Raw genomic sequence first — 13,369 nt, 5'->3', positions numbered from 1 at the left:
TGCCGCAGTCCCGCGCCGAGGACGGGGACATCGCCACGCTGGTCATCCCCGCCGTGACGGCAGCCGACAGCGGCGTCTACCTCTGCGTGGGCACCAGCGCCGCCGGCACGGCCCGCGCCGCCATCGAGGTGGCGGTGGTGCCAGGTGAGGCGGGTGAGGGGACACCGGAGGGGTTTGGGGACAGTTCCGGGGGGCCGCAACCCCCCGCTGCCGCATCCTCCCTTTTCCTTCCCACAGGGACGCCGCCGCCCGTCCGCATCGAGTCCTCGTCCCCGTCCGTCACCGAGGGACAGACCCTGGACCTCGACTGCCTGGTGGCAGGGGCTGGCCCCGCCACCGTGACGTGGTACAAGCGCGGTGGCTCCCTGCCCGCCAGCCACCAGGTAGGGTGCGGGCAGCGCGGGCAGCACCCCCAGATCCTGCCCCGTCCCCCGCTGTGTGACACCGACGCCTGTCCCCAACCCCAGGTTTCGGGGTCCCGGCTCCGTGTCCCCCACGTCACGGCAGCCGATTCCGGGGAGTACGTGTGCCGGGCGAGCTTGGGGACCACCGTCCGGGAGGCGTCCATCATCGTCACCGTTGTGGCCGCATCTGGCTCGTCCTACGGTGAGGCTGGGCTCGGTGGCACCTTGGCTGGGGGACATGCTGGTCCCCAACGGGTGGTCACGGCTTCGTCCTCCCCTCTAGGGCCACCAGCTTCAGGTGTCCCCGTCCGGATTGAGGCGTCTTCATCCACCGTGGCTGAGGGACAGACCCTGGACCTCAACTGCGTGGTGGCCGGCCAGGGACAGGCCACCGTCACCTGGTACAAGCGCGAGGGGTCCCTCCCGGCCAAGCACCAGGTAGGGGACACCGGAGGGGGATGTCCCCAAGGCGGGTGGTTGGGATTGACCCACGGTCCTGTGCATGCCCAGGTGGCCACCTGCAAGTGTAGTGCAAACTCAGGTGGCCCCATGCAAATCCAGGTGGCCCATGCAAACTCAACTGCCACTTTAGCAAGCCCAGGTGGCCCCATGCAAGCCCATGTGGCCCATGCAAGCTGAGGTGGCCCCATGCAAGCTGAGGTGGCCCCATGCAAGCCCAGGTGACCCATGCAAGCCCAGGTGGCTCATGTAAGCTGAGGTGACCCCGTGCAAGCCGAGGTGGCCTGTACAAGCCAAGGTGGCCCATGAAAGCCCAGGTGGCCCATGCAAACTCAGCTGGCACTTTAGCAAGCCCAGGTGGCCCCATGCAAGCCTAGGTGGCTCGTGTAAGCTGAGGTGGCCCCATGCAAGCCCAGGTGGCCCCATGCAAGCCGAGGTGGCCCGTACAAGCCAAGGTGGCCCATGAAAGCCCAGGTGGCCCATGCAAACTCAGCTGGCACTTTAGCAAGCCCAGGTGGCCCCATGCAAGCCTAGGTGGCTCGTGTAAGCTGAGGTGGCCCCATGCAAGCTGAGGTGGCCCCATGCAAGCCCAGGTGACCCATGCAAGCCCAGGTGGCTCATGTAAGCTGAGGTGGCCCCATGCAAGCTGAGGTGGCCCCATACAACCCAAGGTGGCCAGTGAAAGCCCAGGTGGCCCATGCGAACTCAGCTGGCACTTTAGCAAGCCCAAGCAGCTCTGTGCAAGCCCAGGTGGCCCCGTGCAAGTCCCAGCAGCCCCATGGAAGCCCAAGTGGCTCCGGTGACCCCCGTGTCCCCTCCCTGCAGATGTCCGGCTCCCGGCTGCGGCTGCTGCAGGTGACAGCGGCCGACTCGGGCGAGTACGTGTGCCGGGTGACCAGCGGGGCCACCAGCAGGGAAACCTCCGTCATGGTGACGATCCAGCCCAGAGGGGCCAGCGCCTACCGTGAGTGGGGACAGGGGGGTGACAGTGCCAGCAGGGGTCCTATGCGCCGTGGCACTGAGCCGCGTCTCGTGTGCCTGTGCCGGCGGGGCTCTGCCGTGGTCACCGGTGTCACCCTCCCGTCTCGGTCCCCAGCGCCGGCCAGCACGACCCCCCTGCGCATCGAGTCCCCGGCCTCCACTGTGGCCGAGGGCCAGACCCTGGACCTCAACTGCGTCATCGCCAGCCCCGCGCAGGCCACCGTCACCTGGTACAAGCGCGGGGGGTCCCTCCCGGCCAAGCACCAGGTAGGGGACACGGAGCGGGATGTCCCCAAGGCGGGTGGTTGGGGCTGACCCATGGCTTCGTGCAAGGTCAGGTGGCCCCATTCAAGCCCAAGTAGCCCATGGAAGCTCAGGTGGCCCATGCAAGCCCAGGTGGTCCCATGGAAGCTCAGGTGGCCCATGCAAGCCCAGATGGCCCACGCAAGCCTGGGTGGCCCTCAGAAACTCTGGTGACCCCTTCCAAGCCCACATAGCCCATACAAGCCCAAGTGTCCCCATGGAAGCCATGGTGGCCTGTGCAAATCTGGTGGCCTGTGCAAATCTGGTGGCCTCATGCAAGCCCAGGTAGCCCCATGCAAGCCCAGATGGCCCACACAAGCCTGGGTGGCCCTTGGAAGCTCTGGTGGCCCCATCCAAGCCCACATAGCCCATGCAAGCCCAAGTGTCCCCATGGAAGCCGTGGTGGCCTGTGCAAATCTGGTGGCCCCATGCGAACCCAGGTAGCCCATGCAATCCCAGATGGCCCACGCAAGCCTGGGTGGCCCTTGGAAGCTCTGGTGGCCCCATCCAAGCCCACATAGCCCATGCAAGCCCAAGTGTCCCCATGGGTGCCATGGTGGCCCGTGCAAGATCTGGTGGCCCCATGCAAGCTCATGTAGCCCATGCAAGCCCAAGTTGGCCATGCAACCCCAGGTGACCCCATGGAAGCCCAAATGGCCCCGTGCAAGCCCCAGCAGCCTCATGGAAGCCCAAATGGCCCCTGTGTCCCCTCCCCGCAGGTGTCCGGCTCCCGGCTGCGGCTGTTGCAAGTGACAGCAGCCGACTCGGGCGAGTACGTGTGCCGGGTGACCACCGGGGCCACCAGCAAGGAGACCTCCATCATGGTGACGATCCAGCCCAGCGGGGCCAGCGCCTACCGTGAGTGGGGACCAGGGGGGACGGGGGACGTTGCCCGCGGGTGGGTGGCACCGCCCCGCGGTGTCCCCGGCTCTGGGCCGAATCGCTCTCCGGGGAAGCCACCCCGGTGGGGCTTCCCAGGCTCCCGGTGTCCCTCGGAGGGTGACACATGGTGGTGGCCACGGTCTCTAACCCGCCTCGGTCCCCAGCCCCGGGCAGCACGACCCCCCTGCGCATCGAGTCCTCGTCCTTGTCGTCCCCCGTGGCCGAGGGCCAGACCCTGGACCTCAACTGCGTCATCGCCAGCCCCGCGCAGGCCACCGTCACCTGGTACAAGCGCGGGGGGTCCCTCCCGGCCAGGCACCAGGTAGGGGACACGGAGCGGGATGTCCCCAAGCCGAGGGGGGGGTTGGGGTTGGCCCGTGGCCCTGTGCATGCCCAAGTAGCCCAGGTGGTCCCGTGCAAACTCAGGTGGCCCGTGCAAACCCAGAGGGCACCGTGCAAGCCCTGGTGACCCCTATGCAAGCCCAAGTGACCCCATGCACGTCCAGGTGGCCCTGCGCAAGCACAGGTGGCCCCATGTAAGACCAGGTGGCCCCATGCAAGCCCAAGTGACTCCATGCAAGCCCAGGTGGTCCCGTGCAAGCCCAAATGGCACCATGCAAGTCCAGGTGGCTCCATGCAAGCCCAAATGGCACCATGCAAGCCCAAATGGCCCCATACAAGCCCAAGTGACTCCATGCAAGTCCAGGTGGCCCCATGCAAGCCCAAGTGACCCCATGCACACCCAGGTGGCCCTGCGCAAGCACAGGTGGCCCCATGTAAGCCCAGGTGGTCCCATGCAAGCCCAGGTGGCCCATGCAATCCCAAACGGCACCATGCAAGCCCACGTGGCTCCATGCAAGCCCAGGTGGCCTTATGCCAGCCCAGGTGGCCCATGCAAACCCAAATCGCCCCCTACAAACCTCCATAGCCTGTGGAAGCCCAGATGACCCCACGCAAGCCCAAGTCACCCCATGGAAGCCCAAGCGGCTCCATGGAAGCCCAGGCGGCCCCATGCAAGCTCCAGTGGCCTTGTGCAATCCCAGATGGCCCCATACAAACGCTGATGGCCCCATGGAAGCCCAAATGGCTCCGGTGACCCCCGTGTCCCCTTCCCACAGGTGTCCGGCTCCCGGCTGCGGCTGCTGCAGGTGACAGCGGCCGACTCGGGCGAGTACGTGTGCCGGGTGACCAGCGGGGCCACCACCAAGGAAATCTCCATCGTGGTGACGATCCAGCCCAGCGGGGCCAGCGCCTACCGTGAGTGGGGACCAGGAGGCGACCGGAGGACCGTGCCACGGGCCTTGGGGTGACCCTCCCATCTCTGTCCCCAGCCGTTGGTGTCACCCCCCCGCTGCGCATCGAGTCCTCGTCCTCCTCCGTGGCTGAGGGACAGACCCTGGACCTCAACTGCGTGGTGGCCGGCCAGGGACAGGCCACCGTCACCTGGTACAAGCGCGGGGGGTCCCTCCCGGCCAAGCACCAGGTAGGGGACACCGGCGGGGTGATTTGGGCTGGAAAAGGGTTTTTTGGGGGGGTTTTTTGAGAGGTTTGTGTCCCCCTTCTCATGTGTGTCAACCCCCCCCACACACACACCAGGTGTCGGGCACCCGTCTGCGCATCCCCCAGGTGACAGCGGCCGATTCGGGCGAGTACGTGTGCCGGGTGACATCGGGCGGTGTCATGCACGAGACGTCCCTCATCGTCACCATCCAGACTGGAGCCGGCTCCTCTTACGGTACCGGGGACGGGTGGGAGGTGACACAGGGAAACGACGGGGACATGGTGGCCGCCCCCTCTGACCCCATGGCCACCCCCAGCCGTCGGTGTCACGCCACCGGTGAGGATCGAGACCTCGTCCGCCGCCGTCACCGAGGGACAGACCCTGGACCTCAACTGCATGGTGGCAGGACAGGGCCACCCCCATGTCACCTGGTACCGGCGCGGGGGGGCTCTGCCCCCCAACAGCCAGGTGGGACGCCGGGGAGGTGGCATCACCCCGCAGGGCACAGCCCCGCAGCGCACACTGATGTGTCCCCAACTTGTCGCCTCCCCCAGGTGTCGGGGACCCGCCTGCGCCTCGCCCAGGTGGCGGTGGCCGACTCGGGGGAGTACGTGTGCCGGGTGACCCTGGGCACCGTCACGCAGGAGGCATCTGTCGTTGTCACCGTGCCCAGCAGCGCCGGCACCGCCGGCTCCTACTACCGTGAGTGCGAGCGAGACGGCAACAGTTGGGGACAGACAGGTGCCACCTCGGTGACAAACGTCCCCTTATCCCTCTCCCCCCCTCCCGCAGCCTCCGGCATCTCCCAGCCCCTCCGCATCGAGTCCTCGTCCTCGGCCATCGCCGAGGGACAGATCCTGGACCTCAACTGCGTGGTGGCAGGGTCCGGCCCCACCACCGTGACCTGGTACAAGCGCGGTGGCTCCCTGCCCGCCGGCCACCAGGTAGGGCGCAGAGAGTGGCAGGGGGGGGGGGGTGTCACCCTGGCTTTGTCCCATCCCCCGCCGTCTGGCACTGACTTGTCCCCAAATTGTCCCCACTAGGTGTCGGGCACCCGCCTGCGCATCCCCCAGGTGACAGCGGCCGATTCGGGGGAGTACGTGTGCCGGGTGACGTCGGGGGGCGTCACGCAGGAGACATCCCTCGTCGTCACCATCGATGACGGAGCCAACCCGTCCCACCGTGAGTGCCACCCTTCGGGGGATGGGTCTCCAATGGTGTCGGGGACCGCTGGGGACATTTACCCTTTGCTCTGCCCACGCAGCCACCGGCGTCACGCCGCCCATCCGCATCGAGTCCTCGGCGTCCTCTGTCACCGAGGGACAGACCTTGGACCTCGACTGCGTGGTGGCCGGCCAGGGACAGGCCACCATCACCTGGTACAAGCGCGGTGGGTCCCTCCCGGCCAAGCACCAGGTAGGTGGGGACACCGGCGGGGTCGGGGACGGTGGCCATGGATGGCCGGTTGATGCCATCATCTCTTGTCATTGTGTCCCCAGATTTCGGGGTCCCGCCTGCGGCTGTCACAGCTCTCGGTGGCCGATTCGGGGGAGTACGTGTGCCGGGTGGACACAGGCAGCATCTCCCGTGAGGCCACCATCGCTGTCACCGTCACCTCCCGTGACAGCTCCAGCTACCGTGAGTGCGGCTGCAGGGCGCCAGAGGACACTGAGGGAAGATGGGGCCCATGGGTGACCTCGGTGGCTCCCCTGTCCCTTTGTCCCTGCAGGTCTGCAGAGCCCCATCATCTCCATCGACCCGCACAGCATGGCAGTGGCACCGGGCGAGGATGCCACCTTCAAGTGCCGTGTCCACGACGGTGCCCGGCCCATCAACATCACTTGGCGGATGGGACCCGGACAACATCTCCAAGGTATGGTGGTTCCCAGGGTGGCCCTGGCGTGGTCCCCAGGGTGGCCCTGGTGTTGACGGCTCCTCCTTGTCCAGACAACGTGAAGATCAGCACCAACGGCTCAGTCATCTCCATCACCGGCGCCCATGTGGGCAACCAGGGTGCCTACCACTGCGTGGCCTCCAACCGCTTTGGCGTCGCCAGCAGCGTTGTCAACCTCCTGGTGCAAGGTGCGAGGTGGCCAGAGTGGCCCTGTCCTTGGCCACGTGTGCTCCAGATGCCCCTGGGGTGGTCGTGTCCCCATCACCGTCCCCATGTTGGTGTCTCCCACGGGCTCCAGATGTCTCTGGGGTGGTGGTGTCCCCATCACCGTCCCCATGTTGGTGTCTCCCACGGGCTCCAGATGTCTCTGGGGTGGTGGTGTCCCCATCACCGTCCCTGTGTTGGTGTCTCCCACGTGCTCCAGATGCCCCTGGGGTGGTGGTGTCCCCGTCTCCATGTCCTCCGTGTGCTCCAGGTGTCCCCATGTCAGTGGTGTCCCCATCACCACCCCCACGTTGACATCCCCCATGTTGCTCCAGGTCCTCCTGGTGTAGTGGTGTCCCCGTCCCCATGTCCTCTCCGTGCTTCAGGTGCTCCTAGAGTGGTGGCGTCCTCATCCCCATGTCCTCCATGTGCTCCAGGTGGTCCCAGGGTGGTGGTGTCCCCATCCCCATCCCCATGCCGACGTCCTCCATGTGTGCTAGATGCTCCTGGTGTGGTGGTGTCCCCACCCTCATGTCCTCTATGTGCTTCAGATGCTCCTGAGTTGATGGTGTCCCCATCCCCACGCGGATGTCCTCTCCACGCACTAAATGCCCCCAGGGTGATGGTGTCCCCGTCGCCCTGCCAGCATCCTCAGTGGTGGTGTCCCCATCCCCACGCTGATGCCCTCTCCCTTCTGCAGGTGCCCCCACCGTGTCGGTGATGCCACCGGGCCCCGTGACAGTGAAGGAGGGCAAATCCCTCAGCGTGGAGTGCCTTGGCCGGGGCGAACCACGGCCCCTGGTGCGCTGGAGCCGGCCAGGCTCCCGGCAGAAGGTGGAGCACCAAACGCTGCTGCACATGGACAGCCAGGCCATCCTGCAGGTGAGCAGGGTCACCCCGGGGTACCGCGGGGCGCCGGTGGGTGCCCGGTGCTCACCGCCCACCCTGTCCCTCCTCCACCAGCTCTCACCGGCCAAGCCGGAGCACGCCGGGACCTACGTCTGCACGGCACACAGCGCCTTGGGTTCGGCGCAAGCCCGGGTAGACATCAGCGTGGAGACGGCACAGCGGCACCCCGGGGCCCCCGAGGTCACCGCGCCGCCCGCCGTCACCGTGGTGGCTGGGGACACCGCCACGCTGCACTGCACGGCCAGAGGTACGAGGAGGATGGAGGGTGGTGGTGGCGGTGGAGAAAGGGTAACCTGCCCCGGTACCAGGACGCTACGGTGATGGGCACCGGCGTTGCCCGTAGGTGAGCCGGCGCCCCGGATCGAGTGGTCGAAGCTGCGGGCGCCCCTGCCCTGGCAGCACCGGGTGGTGAACGGCACCTTGGTCATCCCCCGCGCCGCGCAGCAGGACTCGGGCCAGTACATCTGCAACGCCAGTAGCTCCGCCGGCTCTGCCGAGGTCTTCGTCACCCTCGACGTGGAGAGTAAGGGGGTGGCGGCGGGTGGGGGTGCCCCTGGGTGTCCCTCCTGCCGTCTCCACTGTCTTCTTCACCCCCGCTGTTGCCATCACCCATCCTTGCCTCCTCTCCGTCCTTCCTCTGCACGTGGCCATCTCCACCACTGCTCCCACTCTCCCATCTAGCCCTTCCTCGTGGATCCATCCTCGCTCCATCCCGGCACTCATCCTCCTCTCCAGCTCCTCTCAAACTCCGCCATCCAGCCCTTCCTGTGGATGTGTCCATCCACTTGTCCCATCCCGTCTACTTCTGCTCTCTCCTCCATCCATCCCCTGTTCGTGGATTCATGATTCATCGTCTCATCCGTCCCACTTCACACCCATCTCTCCATCTCCCCTCACACCCCTCCATCCACCTCTTCCTGGTGGGTTCATCTGTCTCATCCATCCCAGCACACGCCCATCTCTCCATTTCCTCTCACACCCTCCCATCCACCCCTTCCTGGTGGATTCATCCATCCCAGCTCACATCCACCTCCCCGTCTCCTCTCACACTCCTCCATCCACCCCTTCCTGGTGGATTCACCCATCCCAGCTCACATCCACCTGCCCGTCTCCTCTCACACCCCTCCACCCACCCCTTCCTGGTGGATTCATCTACCACTCATCCACCCCAGCACATGCCCGTCTCTTCATCTCCTAACTCCTCCATCCATCCCTTCCTTGTGGATTCATCCATCATTCATCCATCCCAGCTCACATCCATCTCTCCATCTCTGTTCACACCCCTCCATCCACCCCTTCCTGGTGGATTCACCCATCACTCGACCATCCCAGCTCACACCCACCTCGCTGTCTCCTCTCACACCCCTCCATCCATCCATCCATCCATCCATCCATCCATCCATCCATCCATCCCTTCCATGTGAATTCCATCCATCTCATTCATCCCAGCCCGTGGACATCTCTTCATCTCCTCTCAATCTCCATTCATCTATCCGTCCATCTGTCTCTTCCTTGTGGATTCATCCATCACTTTACCATCCCAGCTCACATCCATCTCTTCACCTCCTCTCAGATGTCTCCTTCCCTCGTGGATCTGTCCACCTCTCATCCATCCCAGCACACAACCACCTCTCCATCTCCTTACTCCTCCATCCATCCCTTCCTTATGGATCCATCCATCTCTGGTCCATCCCAGCACTTGCCCATCTCTCCATCTTCTCTCAAACTTTCCATTCATCCCTTTGTTGTGGATTCATCCATAATTTGTCCATCCTACCCCACATCCATCCCTCCATCTCCTCTCACGCCCCTCCGTTCACCCTTCCTCGTGGATCCGTGCATCACTACATCCATCCATCTGGTCCATCCCAGCTCACATCCATCTCTCCATCTTCTCTCAAAGTTCTCCACCCACCTCTTCCTTGTGGATTCATCCATCACTCAACCATCCCAGCTCACATCCACCTCTCCATCTCCGTTCACACCCCTCCGTCCATCCCTTCCCCTGTGGAACCAACCCTCTCTGGTCCATCCCACCATAAGCCCATCTCTCCAGCTTCTCTCAAACATCTCCATCCTCCTCTTCCTCATGGTTCCAGCCATCTCTGGTCCATCCCAACATAGGCCCACCTCCATCTCCACCCACACCCACTGATGTTCTCCTTGCCTCGTTGACCCACTCACTGCCCCGTTGACCCACTCACTGCCCCGTTGACCCACTCATTGCCTCGTTGACCCATCCATTGCCCCGTTGACCCATCCATTGGCCCATCCCGGCTGTGGCCGGGAGCTGATACCAGCTGTCCCCGCAGCACCACCGTACGCCACCAGCCTGCCGGAGGAGACAGCGGTGCGCGCCGGCGACGCGCTGCAGGTGCAGTGCCTGGCCCACGGCACCCCGCCGCTGCTCTATGCTTGGGACAAGGTCAACGGCAGCCTCTCGCCACGCGTCATCCACCGCGCCGGCCTCCTCCGCATCAGCCCGGTGTTGCCCGCCGACGCCGGCACCTACCGCTGCCTCGTCACCAACCGCGTCGGCACCGCTGAGACCTTCGCCCGCGTGGCCGTCCATGGTGAGCACCCCCCACCACCACCGCCGGCAACGGGGATGCCGTGTGCCACAGATGGCCGCGTTGCTGGGTACCATCGGGGCTTTGCATCCCACCCAGGTGATGCCGGTGACAGTGGGGACAGCGGCGGCGGTCCCTTGACCGTACGGGTGACACCGGAGAACCTCGTCATGGGGGTGGGCGGCGCCGCCGAATTCGCCTGCGCCGTCTCAGGGGACCCGCGGGCGCGTCTGGAGTGGCTGAAGGACGGCGGGGAGCTGCCCCCCACCTACAGCGTGCGGGACGGGGTGCTGCGGTAAGGAGGAAGGGGACGGGGCGGTGGGGAACCCCCTCCGCGCCCCCGCCTGCCCCACCGCGGGGTCCCACACCCCGTCTGCGTCCCCGCAGGATTCCGGAGGTGGCGTGGGGGTCGCAGGGGGTGTACACGTGCCGGGCCAGCGCCCCGGGCGGGCAGGCGGAGGACAGGGCCACCCTCACCGTCCAGGGTAGGAGCAGCACCCCGCGCACTGCGGGGACGCGGGCACCCCCCCGACCTGTCGGCCTCGAACACTGGCACCCCGGGACCCCCAGGTCCCCGAATCCAGGGGAACCCACTGACCCCACCTCTCCCTGCCTGTGGGAACCCCAGTACCCCCCAGTACCCCCCATTTCCCTGCACCCGTGGGCTCCCTGGGTGCCCTCCATCTCTCCCCACACCCGTGGGCTCCCCAAAACCCCGAATGTCTCCCCATGCCCACAGGCACCCCAGTACCCCCCCACACACACACCCAGGAGCACCCTGGTACCCCCCGTGTCTCCCCACACCCATGAGCACCCCGACACCCCCAATCTCTCCCCATACCCGTGGCCACCCCGACACCCCCAATCTCTCCCCAAACCCACAGGCACCCCAACACCCCCAGCCTCTCCCCATGCCTGCAGGCACCCCAGTACCCCCTCCCTCTCCCCACACCCATGAGCACCCCGGTACCCCCCATGTCTCCCCACACCCATGAGCACCCCAACACCCCCAATCTCTCCCCATGCCCGTGGCCACCCCAAAGGTCTCCCCGTGCCCTCGAGCACCCCGTTTCTCCCCATCTCTCACTCCTCCCACTGGCACCCCGGACTGCAATGCCTCCCCCACGCCGGGGGGGCACCCCAAAACCCCGCTGTGTTCCCCCCCCCCCGCCCCAAGCTCTCCCCAGGGCCCTGATCAACATCCGGACGGCGGTGCAGACGGTGCTGGCGGGGACGATGGTGGAGCTGGAGTGCCTGGGTTTGGGCGATCCCCGTCCCCACGTCACCTGGAGCAAAGTGGGGGGCCGTATCCGCCCCGGGGTGCTGGTCCGCGCCGGCACCCTCACCATCGAGCGGGTAGAACGGGCGGACGCCGGGCAGTACCGCTGCACCGCCACCAACGCCGTGGGCACCGTCCAGTCCCACGTCATCCTCCACGTGCAAGGTGAGGCCGGGGACGGGGTGGCGGGCTGGGGGGGGGAAATGGGGGCGCGCGGGGCGGTGACACCGCGGGGCGGTGACACCTCGGCGCATCCCCAGCCACCCCCCAAATCGCGGGGCAACCGGAGGTGAAGGAGGTCTCGGTGGGGTCGGCGGCGGTTTTGCCCTGCTTGGCATCCGGCTTCCCGGTGCCGGAGATCACCTGGAGCAAGGTGAGACGGAGGGACGCAGGGATGGGGGTGCGGGGTTGGGGGGGGGGGGGAGCACCCGATGGGTGGTGACCCCCCCCACCCCGTCACCCCGCTCCGCCGCAGCTGGAGGGAGAGCTGCCGGCGGGTGCCAGGGCGGAGGGGAACGTCCTGACGCTGCCGGCCATTCGCCACGAGGACGCCGGCGTCTACGCCTGCACCGCCGCCAACCACCGCGGCCAGGAGACAGCTTACTACGTCCTCAAGGTCCGAGGTGAGGAGGGACGGACGGATGGACGGACAGCACAGGGGGTGGGGGAGGGGGGTGATGTACCCCCAACCCCTCCTGACCCCCCCGCCCCGTCCCCGCAGAGCGCCTGGTCCCCTATTTCGGGCAGACGCCCCGCTCCTTCCTCCCCCTGCCCACCATCAAGGATGCCTACAAGAGGTTCGAGATCCTCGTCACCTTCCGACCTGATGCTGCTGATGGTGAGCGCCGACGGGACCCCCCTGTCCCCCCACCGTGTGTCCCCCCCCGCCACGTCCCCTCCATCCTTTCCTCCCCTTTTCCCTCTCCATCCTCCCCTCTCCCTCCTTTAGCTCCCATTCTCTATTCAACCGACCCCCCACCTTATGGGGGGGGGGGGTTCTCCTCCATCCTGGGGGTGTTTTGGGGTCCCCCAGGATGTGACACGCCCCCCCCGCCCCCTCCTCGGGGTGGGGACCATCCTGCCTGACCCGCTGTCACCCCCCCAGGGCTTCTCCTCTACAACGGGCAACGGAAAACCAGCGGCGCCGACTTCATCTCCTTCGGTTTGGTGGGCGGCCGCCCCGAGTTCAGGTGAGACCCATGAGCGGGTGCTACGGGAAGGGGCGGGGGGCGGTGGGGCGGGTCGGAGATGGGCGCCGGCACCCTCCGACACCCGTCGTACCCCAAAAACTTCAGGTTTGACGCCGGTTCGGGCATGGCCACCATCCGTCACCCGACGCCGCTGCGGTTGGGGGAGTACCACACCGTCCGCCTCCTCCGCAACCTCACCCGGGGTTCGCTGGAGCTGGACGGGCACCCCCCAGTTAACGGCACCTCCCAGGTATGGGTTGGTTTGGTTTTTTTTGGGGGGGTGAGGTGGGGCTGTGTGTTGGGTGGGGGTCGGGGTGCTGGAGGTGGTGCCCACCCGCTCGTGCCCGCAGGGGAAGTTCCAGGGGCTGGATCTGAACGAGGAGCTGTACCTGGGGGGGTACCCCGATTTCGGCGCCGTGGCCAAGACGGGGCTGAGCCGCGGTTTCATGGGTGAGTGATGGGGTGGGGTTGTTTTTTTTTTTTTTTGGGGGGGGGCGGTGGGGTTGGACCAGGAGGTGTGGGGAGGGGGCTGAGCATCGTGTCACACACACCCACACCCCCCCGCCGCCACCGCCACCTTCTCCGTCCCTCCGCAGGCTGCGTGCGCCAGCTCCGCATCCAAGGGGAGGAGGTGGCTTTTGGGGACATGGATCTGCAGGCGCATGGTGTCACCAGCTGTCCCACCTGCCAGGACCAGCCCTGCCAGGTGAGGCTGGGGGTGATGCCCACCCATCGCCACCCATCCCCACCCATTGCTGACACCCATGTCACCGTCCCGTCCCCGTCCCCCAAC

General features: G+C 66.3%; 1 protein-coding gene across 1 annotated transcript in view; it reads left to right on the top strand.

Moving 5' to 3' along the window:
- Positions 1 to 13,369, top strand: part of HSPG2 (heparan sulfate proteoglycan 2) — a gene marked incomplete at its 5' end in the record, with an annotated part of 55,468 nt that overhangs the window by 28,551 nt on the left and 13,548 nt on the right. Inside the window, 33 exon segments of the mRNA XM_054222685.1 lie at positions 9 to 144; positions 238 to 383; positions 468 to 606; positions 688 to 842; positions 1,689 to 1,827; positions 1,960 to 2,111; positions 2,867 to 3,005; positions 3,194 to 3,351; positions 4,148 to 4,286; positions 4,361 to 4,512; positions 4,626 to 4,764; positions 4,847 to 4,998; positions 5,085 to 5,232; positions 5,323 to 5,474; positions 5,574 to 5,712; positions 5,795 to 5,946; positions 6,030 to 6,168; positions 6,260 to 6,403; positions 6,478 to 6,612; positions 7,329 to 7,510; positions 7,592 to 7,784; positions 7,881 to 8,060; positions 9,850 to 10,110; positions 10,207 to 10,402; positions 10,495 to 10,592; positions 11,285 to 11,551; positions 11,647 to 11,759; positions 11,862 to 12,009; positions 12,108 to 12,224; positions 12,492 to 12,576; positions 12,682 to 12,826; positions 12,927 to 13,026; positions 13,173 to 13,282. Coding sequence (XP_054078660.1) covers positions 9 to 144; positions 238 to 383; positions 468 to 606; positions 688 to 842; positions 1,689 to 1,827; positions 1,960 to 2,111; positions 2,867 to 3,005; positions 3,194 to 3,351; positions 4,148 to 4,286; positions 4,361 to 4,512; positions 4,626 to 4,764; positions 4,847 to 4,998; positions 5,085 to 5,232; positions 5,323 to 5,474; positions 5,574 to 5,712; positions 5,795 to 5,946; positions 6,030 to 6,168; positions 6,260 to 6,403; positions 6,478 to 6,612; positions 7,329 to 7,510; positions 7,592 to 7,784; positions 7,881 to 8,060; positions 9,850 to 10,110; positions 10,207 to 10,402; positions 10,495 to 10,592; positions 11,285 to 11,551; positions 11,647 to 11,759; positions 11,862 to 12,009; positions 12,108 to 12,224; positions 12,492 to 12,576; positions 12,682 to 12,826; positions 12,927 to 13,026; positions 13,173 to 13,282 — 4,950 coding nt within the window.

This window comes from Rissa tridactyla, chromosome 16 (assembly GCF_028500815.1).
Source record: "Rissa tridactyla isolate bRisTri1 chromosome 16, bRisTri1.patW.cur.20221130, whole genome shotgun sequence".
NCBI classification, from domain to species: Eukaryota; Metazoa; Chordata; class Aves; order Charadriiformes; family Laridae; genus Rissa; species Rissa tridactyla.
The sequence above is the reverse complement of the archived record's forward strand: the minus strand, read 5'-3'. Positions and strand labels throughout refer to the sequence as shown.